The 18405-nt window shown below is 33.8% G+C and overlaps 2 protein-coding genes and 1 non-coding gene across 5 annotated transcripts; 2 read left to right on the top strand and 1 right to left on the bottom strand.

Moving 5' to 3' along the window:
- LOC128159830 (peroxisome assembly protein 26-like) lies at positions 1–3651 on the bottom strand. Of its 2 annotated transcripts, none has more exons than XM_052823024.1 (6): positions 3435–3651; positions 3074–3214; positions 2338–2557; positions 1332–1437; positions 759–896; positions 1–479 (listed from the first exon to the last, which is right to left on the bottom strand). In XM_052823024.1, the coding sequence occupies exons 1-6, from the start codon at positions 3623–3625 to the stop codon at positions 424–426; spliced, it is 852 nt and encodes a 283-aa protein (XP_052678984.1). In that variant the 5' UTR covers positions 3626–3651; the 3' UTR covers positions 1–423. The 2 variants fall into 2 exon arrangements, with proteins under 2 accessions (XP_052678984.1, XP_052678985.1); XM_052823025.1 differs by having other exon boundaries at positions 1–466.
- Positions 3652–3822: 171 nt separating this feature from the next.
- On the top strand, positions 3823–3913 carry Trnay-gua (transfer RNA tyrosine (anticodon GUA)). Its single transcript is given in 2 exon segments — positions 3823–3859; positions 3878–3913. It is a non-coding gene; the product is annotated as a tRNA-Tyr (tRNA).
- Positions 3914–5718: 1805 nt separating this feature from the next.
- On the top strand, positions 5719–18321 carry LOC128157887 (universal stress protein in QAH/OAS sulfhydrylase 3'region-like). 2 transcript variants are annotated; one of them, XM_052820548.1, is made up of 4 exons: positions 5719–6053; positions 12144–12239; positions 12908–13014; positions 17927–18321. In XM_052820548.1, exons 1-4 carry the CDS (start codon positions 5966–5968, stop codon positions 18125–18127), a joined length of 492 nt encoding a protein of 163 aa, XP_052676508.1. In that variant the 5' UTR covers positions 5719–5965; the 3' UTR covers positions 18128–18321. The 2 variants fall into 2 exon arrangements, with proteins under 2 accessions (XP_052676508.1, XP_052676509.1); XM_052820549.1 differs by having other exon boundaries at positions 5724–6053; positions 12144–12224.
- The last annotated feature ends 84 nt before the right edge of the window (positions 18322–18405 follow it).

Here is an 18405-nt window from a genome sequence, read left to right as displayed (position 1 = left end):
GACCATTTTAATACCTTAATTTATTGAAAAGCATATATTAAGCAGGAAACAATACTTTTCAAGATACAGTAAAAGGCTAGCCATACATTAGATGGTTTTCAAGCTACAGTAAAAGGCTTGCCATACAATTAGATGGTGTTTGGAAATTCTTTATTGCACAATTTTATCAAAAACTAAAAATACTGATTCCTTGACAGCTTCTTCACAACTGTCATTTCCACTTGAACATCTTGGCCTCTCAAATAAGTTAGCTATTCTCCTTGATGACTCAATATTTCATGATTGTCTCATGGCTTTGAAGAGCTTTGAAGAAACTGGATACTCTTTCTTGGAATTGAAGTTGAGTAAATCTGTCTTTGTCTGGATAACTGTCTTTAATACTACCACTACATATCTGGCTAACCGGCTTCACTACAGACGTCCTCATATTATTCGTTGCCACAGCAATAGGACTGTACTTTGAATCCTGGAAAGAGGACCTAAAATGATTTATGAATATAAAATATAATATACCAATACAAAACTTGATAAAGATCTGATCTAAATAATATACAATGTATGTTTGGAGGGGGGTGTGATCAGAACTTTTTAAAGTTTTTACGTTGATTATGACTAGAGAAAAATTACAGAGTGGGTCTATACATCCCTTCCCTGCTCGATCAGCAACTAAAGTTAAGAAATATCAAATTTCATTATGATATAGGTGTTAGTAAAAGAGGGACAGAAATGAAGAGGTGATAAAGGGAAAGTAAATATACCCTTGTTAAATCGAAGCGACAGGAATGCCAGAATGATGAAGGCTACAGAGAGAATGGCCGTGAGATTGTAGGGCTGTATCCTCCGGAACAACAGGGCACTCAGGCGTCTGATGTAGGCCCACACTCCCTCTGACTCACCTATCAATTTAATTAAATTAACAGTACAAGTATTCAAACATTAACTGCTTCAAGAACAAGTTTTACTGTCTTCATTAAATTATACAACACTGAACAGCAGACACGCCTTCCCCTGATTTTTATATTTTTTTTCCTCTTAAGGCTTTGTTTTCTGTAAAAATTTCAATAGTTTGCCTTCTTGCCTTTAAAAATCGAAGGCAAAGGAGATTGTTGTAAATGCAAGCATTCTCTATACCTCTGAACAATCAAAATCCAAAACTTTGCTTTATAAACTTCTTTATGATACCTTTGTTGTCGGATATACATATTGTATGTACATACATATTGTAAGCAAAGACTAATTGATATAAACTTTTACAAATAATTCAAATTAATTACGGAGTTTTTTAGTTCATATTAATACAGATAATAATAAACCAAATGACATACACATACCTTCATCGGACTCTGAAATGGGTAGTCTCTTTACAGGTAAAGGTGACTTATCATCGTCTTCGTTAGTGCTAGTCTTTATTTCTTTCTCTATGACCACAGCATAATCCTTAAGATACATGCAACTTAATATTATAATAATAATATTGATCTACCCAACAAGTAGAGAAAATACTTCTTGTTTTTTAAAGGGGCATGGTCACGATTTTGGTCAAATTTTATTTTTCTGTTTTTATTATTTACAATGCTTTATGAATGCATTTCTAATAATCAAATGAAATTTGGGTGCCCGTCGATGAGTTTTAAGCAAGATACAGGGCTCACAATTCTTCGTCATGTAAACAAGGCTTGTGCCCTGTTTTTGTTTACATAGGTTCAATATACCAGTAAAAAATCTTTTTCAAGATGATTTGTCTATATTCTTATTCTTTTTAAGCATAAATAAACAGTGCGTAACCATAAACACATTCAATGTAGGTCTAAAACTGGAATTTTCACCTCAACATTCAAAATGTAAACAAAAGCTTTGTTTACATAGCGAGGAATTGTAAGCTCTGAAACTCGCTTATAACTCAACAAATGACACTCAAATTTTGGTTGCCAAATAAAAATGCCTTACTGAAGCATTATATACATTAAAATCGAAAAAATAATTTTTGACCAAAATCGTGACCATGCCCCTTTAACATTCAAGCATCTTTCAAAATTAGCAGATTTTTAGTTAAAAATTGATTAAATTTCATAACTAAATATGTCAAAATTCTTAATACTTCATTTCTTCTGTTTGATAAAATTTGAAAATAAAAGTTTTATAAAAGTTTTTTTTTTTTTAAAAATGATAAAACCTTGAACCCCTTCTCTAATCAAAGCACAGTAGATTTGATAATAGTTGATAAACTAAGTAATAATCTAAACTCTCTTAAGTCTCAATTCCAAAATCTATAGTAACAAACAGTATGTAAGCCATTTAAAAGGAATGTCATACAGGTTACATATTTGTGATACAAACCTGCATCATAAGCTGCCTCTGGGTAGCATCCAAACCGAGACAGGTGTCTAGAAAAGCTGGAACTAAACTGTGCAGTTTCCATGGAAACATCACACGCTGCACATAGATATCTACAATGTGCGGATACTCTGCGTCTGTATAGTTGTCACGGTTACGGAGCCAGATATTGGCAAGGGCCTGGCATTGTGGGTAATCTTGAAGTTTTGCAAAAAGCAGTAAGCTGTAATAATGATTACATCTACATCAATATTTCAATGTCATTGATATGAGTATAACCATGTAAATTAAAGACAATAATGTTACTGAGAGAGAGAGAGAGAGAGTTACATATTACATGTATAGACATCTTGTGAAAATATAAAATGTAATATTTTTCTGGGTATATTATCAAAAATATTAATTGTTAAAGAATGTTTCCAATTAAAAACAAATAAAAATTCTGATTTATTGATTTACTGTACTTGTATTTATAATCTTAACTGAGATTCAGCGCACTTAATGAATGGACCAACACCTTGACCATGTTCATACCTGTCCTGAGATTCTGTTACATAGAACATTTTATGTCATTATCAAGATATATTGTATGTCAAATTAAGTCAAGCTAAATCTCTGATGAGATTACTTGTAAACAATGTAGTTTGACAGTCTTCTGTATCTAATATCGGAGACCAAAATTATCTTTATGTACACTGGTATGCCACCATACATGTAGCACACAGCTTGTTCCACCCACCATAACTGGACAATAGCTGCTGGGGAATGTTCTATATCCCCATACACCTTCTGTACAAACGGCAGCACTTCTTGCCATGTGTTCCTCTCAGCGTGGGCCTGCACAGCGAGGACACACAGCTGTTCTGTGAACTCCTTGGAACTGTAGAATTTGAAACAAGAAATGTCATTTTAGCGCTGACAAAACAGCAAGTACAGTACTTGGGTCATTACATATCAACGATTAGCATACATATATTACTCTTCATAAGTGTCGAAGTGACTTTTTATCTGTGACAAAAATGTGCCTATATACTTATAAAAGAACAAACTGATGTGTTTTCTGCCAACAATTCAAAATGGGGAGGGATAACGTTATGTACCTGAAATTCTCACGATCTGTGCATAATTTAACTTGACTTAACCCGTTTTCACAATGTTCAATACATGCATCAAAATTTTTAAACAATAAGGCAGCAGTTGCGTTATCTAAGTGTTGCTTGAGCGTCGGCTGAACAGTTGAAAATCCTGTTTCAGCATATTCTTTTGGACGTGGAACTTCCTTAGACGCCATGTTTTGATCATGTGACCTAATTTTAATCAACTGTTGTATTATCGATTTTAGCGGAGCTTTTTCCAGGAATGGTGATTATATCATAGAAACATAAAAGAAGTCATCGTAAAAAAGGCATCAAGCAAACGTTTTAAGTTCAGAAAAATTATTTACTTTTATTGCAAGGATATAAAGAAAATTAAAATCAAAATTCTTATCCCGTGATAGCTCAGTTGGTAGAGCGGAGGACTGTAGCGGTATATTGACGTAGATATCCTTAGGTCGGTGGTTCAAATCCGCCTCGCGGGATGATTATTTTTGCAATTTTCTGAGTAACTACACAAGGACGTGTCTGGAGTGAAAATGTAAGCATTAGGTGTATGTTATTCAAAGGGGCATGTTCAAGATTTTGATGGAAATTATTTTTCCGATTTTAATGTTTACACAAGGCATTTATAATAGGCAACCAAAGTCCGACCGTCATTCCTTGAGTCATAAGCGAGTTACAGAGCTCTCAATTCTCAATTCTGACACTCAAAGTTCATTTGACCATTAGAAATGTATTCCTACGGCATTGTAAATAATAAATCAGGAAAAAAGAATTTGACCAAAATTATGCCTCTTTAACAAGTTAACTACAGAAAAATGGTCTTTTGTTAAATCATACTGTCTGTTATCCATTTATTGCACATAATGATGTTTTCTGATTGATCTCATCCAACAGTTTAGATGTCCACTGGCATCAAAATTTCTCATATATATCAAGAGATCGTTCAGCAACACGGAGAAGGCTTACAAAGTTACACAGGCATTGCATGCTGCCTAATTCATTTATGTAAATATATATTTGCATAATAACATATGTTTAAATCAAATCAAAACAAGAAGTTTACGATGCATTACTTTCCCCCTACTGTGCACCTGTGCATGTGCTATGATTTCTCACTGTTCATATACTTAGAAATATAAAATTTATCTACCAGAAAGGTGTTTAGACAACCTTTAAAGGTCACAACGACGAGACCAAATTAAAGCTGGTGTCAGACTGAGCTTCCTACGTGTAAAGGTCGTACTGTTAATCAAAGAATGGGGGCGTTTAACATCCCCATCCACCATTTCTCACTCCGTGTATTGTTAATTAGTGAATTTTAAATACATCAAATATATCTATACAACTATATAAGAATGCGCAATTTCTTTCATTTACCTTTTCACGCTGGGATTACTTAATTTAATCCATAATCTATAATTTTATGACGCATACTATATTTCCGATCCCCTTGTTTTGTAGACATAATAAGAGCACTTTTTTTAAAGGAAAAATTCAATTATTCGTATTACTGATTTATTAAAATAGAGTCGCAAACAATGATCTTTTAATCCAAAAAAAACATTCATTGATATTGTCAAATATCACATCTTCATTAATATGTGTTTTGGTACCCGTGTAAGGAATTACGCGCTTTTGAATCTTTGAAGTTTTTGTGTTTTTTATTAATATCAAGAAAATTTCTTTTTGATATTTACATCTTTTATCAATATAACCTTACACGTAAGAATGTTTTGCAATAATAAATATAACCCAAATCGTTGACGTCGAAAATGCAGGTATGAATTGTTATATGAAAACCACCGATAGACACTCAAAGAATAAGACTTTAATGGCTTCCATTTGTTATATATATTTTGAATGCAGGAATTTGACAGGCCTTCAGCTTGTTCTTTTAGTTAATGAGACGGTGTGCATGTCTGTCAGTTTCGTAATATGGCCATTACATGTATCTACATACATCCACTCGTTTCTCCTGGTCTACATTTACTCACACTTAAAAGTATGTTTATTTAGTAGATACAGCTGTATCAATCTATATGCACCCGTAAAAGCTAAATGAAATCAGCTGGTCAGCACACCTTCCTTTAAAAGAAATGAAATTGTTATTTTTTTTTTATAAAGAAAAGATTTGGAGAGAGAGAGAGAGAGAGAGAGAGAGACCACAATTACGCTACACTTTTGTTTCCATGTTTCGATCATCCAGTGATGGAATTACAGGTGTTACATAATCACATTAGATCACGGTAGACAATCCCGTGTCAGGTTATATAGTCGCCGGGGATCGATGGGGTACAGCGGACCGGGACACAGAGAGGGGGAGGGTACCCGGGAGGAGCCGATTTGTTGATACGTCACTATTGATCTCCGGATTCTGCCAGAAAATGGCAGTTCCACGCCGCCTTACTGCGCGCGTACACGGCTAGTGGATCAAGGCTGTCGTTAGTACGCCCCGAATACAGTGCTTCCAGGAACCGGACAGACTTCTGGTGAATGTGATTACAGCTTGTACCACGGAGAGTACGGGAAACATGGCAGAGGAAACTCCGGAGTCCAGGCTGTCCAAAAACGTCGTCATAGCGTACGACGGGAGCGAGCACGCGAAAAATGCCGTCAAATGTGAGTACTTTTTGAAACACTTTATAAATAGAACCCATGCATAAATATACACTACTTGCGTTACTATGGATATAAGGTATTACAGAATTGTAGTAGACATATGATATACGTTAAAGAATGCAACATTTGACAATATGTTTGAATTTTTTATAGTCATATTTAAAACGAAATTCTAAATGCTGTACTTTAAACGAGGGTATACTAGAAAATAATCAAAAATTTGTTCTCTCTCTTATAACTTTTATAATTGCGTTAGCTAATGTTATTTACTATTTAAACAACCGCAATATAGAATCAGGAAGCCACTCAATAAACCACTCAATAAAACCAACACGGGGCATTAACCCCGAGAAATCTAAGAACACGGAACATCCCGCCCGACCAATAGTGTGTGAATGATACAAATTAAAAGGCCATTTAGCAGCACGCGAGCGAAAAAGGCTTAAATTCTTCCCAGCTAGATAATGAAATAGCTTTGGTTGAATTTTGATGTTCTCAATAAATAAACCAAATAATGATAGCTTCCATGTTGCGCACTTTTCCCCCTTCTCTTTGTTTCCATGTTTGAGAGCAGGGCAGTGTTAGAAAATCGATGAAGAGGAGGCTGTTGATAACAATGTTGGTTGACGATTCTGCCAGGAGAAATATTTATGGAATCTCAAGACAAGCTTTCATTTCAGTATGAAAGTCATACTTTATCACTTGTTAGTATACCCCCACGTGACGAAGGTACCTCATCGGAACTATCGATTTTCTGCAGCTGTGAATTAAATTGTGGATTATGAGCTATAAGCGCGATGCTTATATACATTATAGTCATATATACATCGATACTTTATACCAAAGCCACGTCTAACGATGTTTGCAACGGATCCAGTCTGTATTAATCAAATCATACACATCGAATAACCATAAACAGATCGCGAATCCACGTGGGTTGGTACTAGAATATAGAATCTAATTGCACGCGTCGAATATACAAGGTGATTTATCTAAACACATTTAAGAGACATATGAAACCTTTTATCCTATTAAATCTACACACCCGGTAAATGACAGCATCCTCATATGATACATCTGATTTGAGTGTGTATTTGGATCGAACCAATCAGATACAGAACAGATTATATATATATATATATATATATATATATATATATATATATATATATATATATATATATATATATATATATATATATATATATATATATATATATATATATATATATATAAAACTACTTCTAAATTGAATCAAATACTTAAAATTAGGAGCGTATCAGACTTAATTCATATTATATATAGATATTAGATTTAAGTCTAGCTATTCAATTTCTGATTTAAAAAACCCCAAATAAACAACATTAGTTTTTCGCCAATTATTCAGCCATGCATTATTTATTACTAATATCCTACTTTCTTGTGAATATATTAAAACAGGTTTTATGAGCTACTTGATAAATGCCCTATCTAATTCATTTCGGAATTCCAATACCCCCTTTTTGATGGGGCCATCATTACGATCATATGAAAGCATTTCACCCTTAATACTCCATGTTCTCGAGAGAAATTAGCAGATCTCTGTATAGGGTAAGCTCAGAGGAATATGCGAAGGAATGGTCTTTTTATGAATAATAAATATAGGACCAAACACGGCGGAGCCCAGTAATCCGCAATCAATTGTAAGCCAGCGTAAGACGGCAGTAAGATGTTACAGACATTGAGGGGACGCGGAGACTAGAAAACCGAGACATCGCGGTGACATCGAGGTATACGCTAGAGTTAAAAGTGCTTCTTACATTTCCGCTGCATTTGCGAAACAAATAAGGAAAACAAAGTAGTGAGACATCTTAAGGGGGTTGACTATTTGTGAGGTGATTTATTGTTTGACCAATAAAGTTACGTTGCTGATCACGTGTCAGTTGTTACTTGTATCTGTAATGATAATGTCTTAATTATTCTTATAAAAATGTTCCCGCTATTCAGTACATGTATTTGAAAACTTAAAAAAAATGTTTGCCTCTTATGAATACAAACTCTACTTATAACTGAGCCTTGACCCGAGTTGACTCGCGTTTCAACACTGTGTGAGTATTTTTGAAGGGTTGGATTCAAAGTTTACAATGCTAATGACTAAGTCTGAAATATTTCATTTTTGTTCCTAGCAGGTAACATTTTGCTTTTAAAAAACATATTTTGAATACATTTTATGCATTCAATCAATTAAAGTAAACATTGTCGCAATTTTATAAAGAACCCATTTACGTAGCGGATTCATCAATCAAAAATTGTGTAGAGGTCCGCGCCACATAACAATCATTCTGAACGAAAAATTGCATATGACCATTGTATTAAATATATGCTAGCCCCTCCCCAACCTAAACTTCCTCATTCTATTTATTTCGTATTAAAACATTACGGACAGAATCTGCCAGAAATGCATGGAACAAAAAGTATTGTTCTCTGCAAATTCGCCAAATCTTCCACGCTCTAGATTGTAAAAAACGTATTTTTGCGTCTTATCTATAAGTCAATCTGCATATTCCAAAATGAAGATGACTTTAAAGAGATTTATCTGACGGAGGAAACCCGCTCGTGTCTTCCTTGAGATAATACAGATAGGTAATCGCGAACAGTAAAATAAACTTCACTGCTAACCCAAGAATCAGCGGCTTTCCGGGAAGTTCGCTTAATTAACATTTCAAGTATCAGGAAACAAAGAAAATTAAAAACGACAGAAGATTATCTAACATGTTTGGCTTCGACAAAACTATTTCGAAATGTTATTTTTAGCATTGATTTTGCGATATGTTGGACCGCGTGACATACAATGTAGCAGCTGCAGAGCTGTGGCTTGTTGTATGAAATTGTGCCCTAACCATTTGTATATGTATATTATATATATACAATAAAATACTATCAAATACAAAATCAAAGCTGTAGCTCTACAGAAAAAAACCCAGATTGACAGACGGTACGTACGAACATATTTGCCTAGAACTTGAATTCAGGGAAATTTCTACTGAGTCTATTTGGAAGTCCAAAACTAGCGCAAACTTTGGGCGCCATAAAACTCAAAGATTTTCAAGCATTTGCGGAATTCTAGTGGAATGGCTTGTTAATCCAATATTTTCTCGTTCAGCTACAGTTCAGTTCTGCAGCTATAAGCTGAGAATATTACAACTGATGGATGAGTATTACATACAATGTAGTACAACTGATTGGGGGGTGGGGGGGGGTGTCAGATAAAGCATAGGTGATAGAAGGGTCTGGAATAGTACCACTTTCATACGCCATCATTATGACGGAAAACATTCTGCTGCATGGGAAGTTCGAGATTCTGTGGTCTCATCATTGTTCACTGAAAACCAATTTCCCTGAATTTTGTTGGTGATTTGATCCACGAAATTAAATGTTCATTGAAGTGCAATGCCAAATTAAACATTGTATTGGTATGCTCAGTGGCCACAATCTGACGTTTTCTTAGAACAGTGTTTTACAAAATCAACAACGAAATCGATGCACAAGAATATCAATGAAACCACGATGATTAAACTGATCAGAGGTTTTGACATAGCGCAAACAAAATGAAATAGAAAACGTCAAAACCACCTGAAACACTCACAGACCAATCACCTACACACCCAGGATGGGTTCTTTGATCAAGGCTAGGAAACGCTGAAAATAGATAGCAAAAATAAAAAAGTTAAGTAAAATAAATATACAGTCGCCGACTTGTTTGATACCATATACCCCCCCCCCTTTAAAAAAATCGCGTTTTGTTTGTTCTCCCAAAAAACCTCTTGTTTGATACCACATACCCCCCTACCTTTAAAAAAATCGCGTTTTGTTTGTTCTCCCAAAAACCTCTTGTTTGATACCACATACCCCCCTACCTTTAAAAAAATCGCGTTTTGTTTGTTCTCCCAAAAAACCTCTTGTTTGATACCACATACCCCCCTACCTTTAAAAAAATCGCGTTTTGTTTGTTCTCCCAAAAACCTCTTTCCGTTTTTTTTTTTTAACTTTCAACACAATATCTTTCATCATTTTTATTTCTTTAAACTATAGTAAGTGAAAACGATAAGGATGTAACAGAAAGAAATTCCTCCCCACGGACACAATTTATTACCCGGCATATCAGGCACTTAGCATAGGGGGGGGGGGGGGGGGGGGCAGGGAGGCCCTTTTTTGGAAAGTTGGTGGGTTTTTTTTGCTTGTCAAGATATTTTGGATGAGTCTGACCCCTCCCCCAACTTTCAAAAACCATGCTACATGCCTGCATATATCTCTGTTGGGTCATCAGCGCGACCAAGAGAAGCCGTACGTCTTACAATAACATTGTTACAGCCGTACCTCTTACAATAACATCGTTACAGCGTGTCGTAATTACCGTGTGTTTATACCTATACATAACCCACAAGTCCAGTAGGTCTAAATCTGCTGAACACGTAACATCACGTGCACCAGACACGCAACCAGAGCTAATTACCAAGATATAGGCATACCCAGAGAGCTGTCTTACGTGTTAGTATAGGAAGGAGCTCGCGTTATGTGTCTGACAAACCAGAATATATAGCTTTCAAGAAACATAAACACGTAATCAAGTAGCGTGATTTAGCGGTAACATTATTTTCACGTTTTTGGCGTTCTTTTGTGCAGTCACGTCAATCAGCGAGGCTTTAAAAAAAATTACGATAAAGGCACTCGCAATTCAGCGTAAAGGCAATCAATAAATGTTATATGCACATGAAAGATTTTGAAAAGTAAAAGAAAACATAATATTTTGAAAGAAGAGAAATTTAAAGAATGAAAAACTCAGATATATGTTGATTTTTGTACATGTTTTTTTTTATTTTATCTTATTTATTTTTTATTTGCTATATTTCAAACTGCGAAACAATTAATGGAAAGGCAAGAGATTCTTGATGCATTGTTTAAACGAATAGCACGTGGAACCTAAGATGATTTCAAACAAGATAACTAGCAAGCTTGCAGAACAGGAGAATGGGATGCTGATTTTATGATATAAGAACTCAGAGAGCGCGGCATGTTTTATGTATCAGGGTTCCCCATTACTACGTGACGAAGTACGCACTAAACAGAGAGCTCTCCACTGTGGAAGGTCCCCGGCATGTGTATAAATATAAGACCGGTTGTTGAGATTCAGGAGATAAACTCGCGACTCTGACATACAGACAGGCGAAGTTTGTTTCAACAGTTTATACCAAGCAACACAACGAACGTGTAAACCACCGAAAGATTCTTGTAAATGTTTCAGCATTTCCAATTAATGATGTCTCTGCATTTCCAGTTAATGGACGGGGTGTGGTTGGGGGTGGGGGTGGTTGTTGCCAAGGTATTTTTTTTTTCAAAGTTTGAACTTCTTAAATAAAAATGAATAGTTTCTATGTTCTATGCTTATATTTTTAAAAATCTTGAAGGAAACCATATACTGAGTATCGAACTCAGTAGATTTTTTTTTAAAAGAATAACACAAAAACATCAGGAGTTAAATATTAAAGTTCTTCAAATTTTTCCAATGAATTTGGCAGAAATCATTTTTTGATAAATACTTTTATTACAACCTTATACTTTCGTCGGGAATTCAATTAATCTTAGAATACTTTCAAGGACTTGCTTAATTTTTTAAATAAATGGTTACAATTTATGACTTGTATTCTATCAATGACGTAATTTGAATTCCTTGTCAATTTTCTTTGCAATGGATATTCTTAAACTGCATTGTATTTTTTTACAATACCGGTTTTTATGGGTTTTAGAACAACCTTATCTCGCTGTTACTGTTTTATTCAGCAGTTTTCAACAATTTTTCAAACTTTAAGAAAAATGATTAAATTTGTCTTTAAACAAATTCTATTATAAGCATTAAATGATGCAGGAATGATTGTCGTCAGAAAAGCAAACAAATTAAAGGGACATTCAAATGTGTGTTTTATTTTTGTCTGCTCACCTGATGACAGGTTTGACGTAAAGACGTCAGAAATGAATCCTTTAGTGCATGTATTTATAGAAATGGCTGTAAGTCGGAGCTTCTTACTTTTACATAAGTTATATTTATATTTCTAGTTTACGCCGAGAAATTGCACATGCCAGGTGATCACGTGTTTCTGGTCTACAGTGTAGAGGTCAGTGACGTCATTCAACAAGGTAAAGTACAATCAGGTATAAAGCTAACCACAGGTACGGTATCCAGTGTCACGTGGTCCTGTTGTCATGTCTACATATCACGTGTCGTTTGATGTCTCGTCGTGTGGTTGTTTTATCTTTAAATTTAACCTTTTATCAATCCAAGGTTCATTTTCCTACCTGCTTAAAAATGATATATGAATAACAAGAAAGTTTCGGGATTTTCATTTAAAACTCATCAAGTTAAATGTTAGTTTATTAGGAAAGAAAGGGAACTGAAAAATACGTTGGTCAACTTATTATTTTTAATTAGGCCACGGAAAATTCCAGAATGACAATTTGCACATTTTACTAGTATCTAATGAGCTTGCTTTTGCAATCCAAATCTGTTTGATTATCTCAACTCAAATGCTTCAAAGTATTCGACCTACTCGCCAAAAAAAATATATAAAAAAAATAAATAAATAAAAAAACTTTTGGCACTTTCTACCAAACTAACAGCCATTGTTTACCTTCTGTCCTGTCATTGATTTGATATTTTATGTACTAATTTTGAAAATAAAATGCCACGCTGAGCTTTCTCCTTTCAGAATTTCTAATCTTGTTAATATCAAAAACATACTAGTAACTTTGTTAAGTTTGTTTGACATACAGGATTTTTCTTATGTTGTCCACCCAGTTTTACAAAATTTGTGTATTTGAAGCACCTTTTTCCATGGATCCGGAAGTGTTTAAAGATCTTGTTCAGAAAGAGGTGAAACGTATACAGGGAGAACTGATAGAGTTCGCCAAATATCTCAGGGCTATGAAGGTAAGGAGAAATTGATATAACATTCGTTTAAAAGGTAAGGGGAAATTGAAATTTAAGAGATGAGCTTTTAGTACACTATTAAGAGAAAAGGAAAAAAAAAAGTGATAGTAAGAGATCTATGGTGGCATATCTCTGCCCCTTGTGTGCAAGTTATTTTTCTTTCCAATATGTTGACATGCAAGATAAATATGTTGACATGCAAGAAAGTTTTGTCAACATGCAACATAACTATGTTGACATGCAAGAAAATTGCTATCAAATGAGAATTATAAAAAATTTCAAATATCGCCAACATGTGACATCAAATATGCTAAATGCAATTTATTTATGTCGACATGCAACTTATTTATGTTAACATGCAGTTTAGTTATGTTCACATGCTACTTATTTATGTCAACATGCAACTTAGTTATGTTCACAAGTAAGATAAATATGTTGAAATGCAACTTATAAGTTGCATTTCAACATAACTAAGTTGCATGTCAACATAAATATGTTGCATGTCACCAATTTATCTTATCTTAAAAATTTATTTAAAAGCAATTTTCTTGCATGTCAACATAGATATGTTGCATGTTAACCTAATTAAGTTGCATGTCTACATAAATAAGTTGCATGTCGACATAAATAAGTTGCATGTCAACATAAAGAAATTGCAAGTTAACATAAATAAGTTGCATGTCAACATATTTATCTTGCATATTAACATAAATAAGTTGCATGTCGACATAAATAAGTAGCATCTAGCATCTTGGATGTCACATGTGGACGAATATTAGATTTTTTGAGATATTATAAAAAATTTATTTGATAGCAATTTTCTTGCATGTCAACATAGATATGCTGCATGTTGACATAACTATCTTGCATGTCAACATATTTATCTTGCATGTCGACATATTTAATAGAAAAATAATTTGCACATAAGGGACAGAGATATGCCACCATAGAAATCAGAAGAACTTATCCTCTTAGAGATAAATAGAAATGTTAGTACATGTGTATAATAAAGAGAAATGAAAATAGATTAACTTTATGAAACTAAATAGGAAACGGTTAACTGTACGCGATAATAATACACCTCATATACCGATAGTTTATGAAAATAAAATGGATGATAATGCCGGATCACTACGGCATTTAAAAACATTAAATAAGCAACTAATAAATAAAGACATTATATTGGACAAGTCCATCTTTGACGACAACGAGAAAACCCCTTCGTGGAAAGGTCTTTTTTATGTATATGGTTTTAATTTGAGAAATTGATTCAAGATTTCCCAGATAAGAGGTTAAATCAAAAGATCAATGTCGGATGAACAGTTAGATGTGTATAGTCCGGGGGATGGGGTTTAGAGGGTATTATATACAATCGAAAAGTTTATGTCATCAGACATCGATAGTTACATTTGCATGAAACGACCATATTTTATAGGATACTTTGTTTACATTAAAAGCAATAAAATGCGTTTTATTATATAGAAATATGAACAACATAAATACATGCTAAGTACTTGATAATCTATCTTGATCAACATTCAACACATTTAGTTTTGTAAAAAAAAAAAGGTGGATGGGGTTATTTTTGAATTAAACTACAGTAAAACACGCTTATAACGAAGTCCCAGGGATGGGCAATTGTACTTCGTTGTAAGCGTAATTCGTTATATCCGTCAAGTTTACAACATAAAATAAAGTCACGGGGAATGAAAATCACTTCGCTGTAAGCGTCAATTCATTATAAGCGTGTTCGCTATAACCGCGTTTTATGTGAATTAAGTTTTTCGTCATGTATTTAACTTTTAATCTCGTCCCCAAGACAGCGGTGAATGTTAACCACTCACGTTTTTATCTTTTTCGACGCGCTGTTCTATTTCTGAAAAAAATAATAAACCAACACCCGATATCTAAAGAAAACTGGATGCGCCTAGAATTCAAATCTTACAATAATATCCTCTGTTTAAAGTTGAGCTAATTGATGCTGTGGGCAACTTCATAATCTTATCTTCAAATGATATATATGCATCAATTAATATGTCAGTTATTTATTATAACGTTAAAAAAATATACACGCCTAGGTAACAAAGAACTGTGAACGCTTACGCCCGTTTCTCGCCTACATTTTACATCCAAATATTTCGGAATTTCTGTCAGATATTGAAAAACTAAGTTTTCTACTAAAAAGTATAATCAAATCCTAATCAATTTATATCAAAACAAAATTTGTAATAAAATTATTTATTTTTAAACAAAAGTTTTGCTAACGCGGGGTCTGAAAAAATTTCATTGAAATCGATCTCTATGAGTGAGGAAAATTTTATTTAGCGGCAAATATGTGCATAAAATCTTCATGATAACATATTTACGATATGTATTAAAGTAAAATTTCATTTTAATTCATATCTGTTAATTAGTTTTCGAAAATTTACAAAGCAAAATTCTTTTTTTGGAATGTATTTCGGTCTGTAGACATATGTCCCGCCCCCCCCCCCCCCCCCCCCCCCCCGTGAAAGAACAAACCCTTTGGTGAAAATATGCTAAATAACAATAATTAAAACCCACCAAAAGGAATTTTTGTTTCACGGGGGGAAAAGATGTTTTAAAAAACATTTCCGTTTTCCTTTATTTTCTATTATGAAATGAGCTATTTTAACCCAAAATGCAAAGTTATCTCGCTTTGTTTGACCAAATCATTTATATTTAATAAAAATATACAAAAATGTTTACATTATTATAAAATATTAACTTTAATTAGACAACTTTAAAGAAAATAACTTTTAGTTAGGCGGCTAGACAATGCTATCGTTCGCAGTCCTTTGTGTTTGTGGTTACACAGCAGCATGAGGGAATACGATGCTTGGGATCAATCGACAGCTAAACTTAATCACCTATATCATTTAAACAACTTTCTATTGTTTTTGTAAATTAGAAATGAGTGATTTGACAAATTGCAACATTACTAAACAATCTTAGAATGTATCTTTTCTGTTAATGATTATACAATAAGACATTTCTAATGGTAATTAAAATGCGCATCATTTTAGCTAACTACACAGTACCAAATTTTAGCTGGACTCTCTATAACAATAGCTCTGAAATCCTTGCAACCCTTTATCCACTCTACACATTATCCTAAATAGAAAAAAAATGGGCATATACTATTCAAAACTAAGTACTTAATTTAATACATTATACAGCAAACTATCATCCTAAAATACATGTGCTAGTATATGTAAATTAATGATTTATCGGCACAGAACCTTAGTCTTAGCTTGCACAGTATATTCTACACCCGACGTTCATGCTTTTTTTGATAAACGTGTTTTTATTGCATATTCCTACACATCTCTTTCCTTGGGTACTGGCCAATTGTGAAAGTATCTTGATCGGACGTAAATCAAACCCTACAACAACAACAACAACAACAACGAGATATAAGAAAAATAACAAAAAATCAGCCATTCCTCAGTAAAACAGAACACAGTGTCTACTCAACAGTGCTATAGACTCTTTCAATTCTGCAGAAATCGGACACTGTCTTTTACTAGTATTCAGCGGAGAATATCGACCCAATTCGTTTCTTTGTTTGAGAAACAGATTGTTGCTGTCACAAGCTTTTTCGTACTCCATTACACTACATTATCATTTATCACTTTTATTGGCAACAGTCTGTTTAAGCGGGGCTCTAACAATTTAATCGATACTTTATATTTTTCACAGAGAACGTGATTATTAGTTTTCTGAAACTGTTAACTTCTCACTTGTCTGTTTTCCAGTCTCGCATGAGATTCCAATACACAAGCGCTGTAGATATACGGTTATAATACCTTTGCAGTGTACGATACATGCAAATATTCGGTTACAATACCCTGCGGTGTAACGTAAGACATGTAGATATTCAATTCAATACCCTAGCAGTGTAAGATACATGTGATTATTTGTTTACAATAATTGAATACCTTAGAATGTAGAATGCATGTAGATATTCGGTTACAATGATCTAGCAGTGTAAGATAAATGTAGATATTCGGTGACAATACCCTTGCAGTGTAGGAAACACGTAAATGTTCGGTTAAAGTACCCTAGCAGTGTAAGATACTTGTAGATATTTTGTTATATTTACATTTTCCAGTGTCTATGCCTATGATAACATTACGTATTGATTTTGTACTATATAACTCATAAAGCCAAATTGAGGCGCCAGCGGGGCTTGCTTATGCATATTTAAACAGTTAATCGTACGATGATTTAAAATTATATAAATATAAGTAATAAGGAATCATTCTTTGAATATTATGAAGTAATAATTTCGGTCGAGCCGTGATCAAATCTATCATAAAGCCCTTCGGGCTTTATTGGATTTGATCACGCCCCGACCAAAATTATCACCTCATAATACTCAAAGAATGATTCCTTATTCCTTATATAATACCCTAGCAATGTAAGATACATGTAGATATTCCGTTACAATACCCTAGCAGTGTAAGATACTTTAGATAATAGGTACTCGCAAAAACTTTCGACCATAAATATAATTATCATAATTGTGAATGAAAAGTGATAGAATACGAACCATAATATCACGTGACCTGTTGTATGACGCAACAAGATTTAAAACATTTTAACAAGACCTTGTTCTTTCGGTAGGATGTAATTTTCTTTTTCTTCTTGCATCAAATTAAGTTAAAATGATGCTGGTTTAAAGTGAAATATATATACACAGATTTCATGGTCGTAGCTTTAAAGCCAGACAAATCTCGTTAATTTCAAAGAACCATCTTAGCGTAGTGTTCAGCAATGAAATAGACAGACCTACGTCACATTTCTGTTTGACACAACTATCCAAAATTCAAAATGGTTCTAAATATCATTACTGTCGGTAAAATTGATATTTTGTGTATACCTATTGTAGCTAGAGGGTACAGTGAAGAGCACGCATGCTCAGAAACCAGGCGAGGGGATACTAAACATTGCAAAGGAAGTGAACGCCTCCCTGATCATCACCGGAAGTAGAGGACAGAGCAAGTTGCGCAGAACATTCCTAGGCAGTGTGAGCGATTACGTCATGCATCACTCTCCCGTTCCAGTTTTAGTTTGTAGAAGAGAAAATTGATGGCAACACATGTACGAAATTATTATTTATAAAATTTAAAAATGCAATCAAAACTAGAATCAGGAATGTGTTCATATTTGTCCGGAAATTTGTACAATGAAATGAAATAAATATATTGATGTGTATTTGTAAGTGAATGTTTTTGTTGCTTTGCTTGTACATTTACAATAAAAATGTTCATGTGTAGTTATAAATAGTTTTGGATCAATTTAAGAAATGGGTGCTTTCTTTGTTGGTTGGCTATTGTTAATTGTAGTAATTACATTTCAAAAAATCAA

The sequence above is a fragment of the Crassostrea angulata genome, chromosome 8, assembly GCF_025612915.1.
Source record: "Crassostrea angulata isolate pt1a10 chromosome 8, ASM2561291v2, whole genome shotgun sequence".
In the NCBI taxonomy this organism is placed as follows: Eukaryota; Metazoa; Mollusca; class Bivalvia; order Ostreida; family Ostreidae; genus Magallana; species Magallana angulata.
The sequence above is the reverse complement of the archived record's forward strand: the minus strand, read 5'-3'. Positions and strand labels throughout refer to the sequence as shown.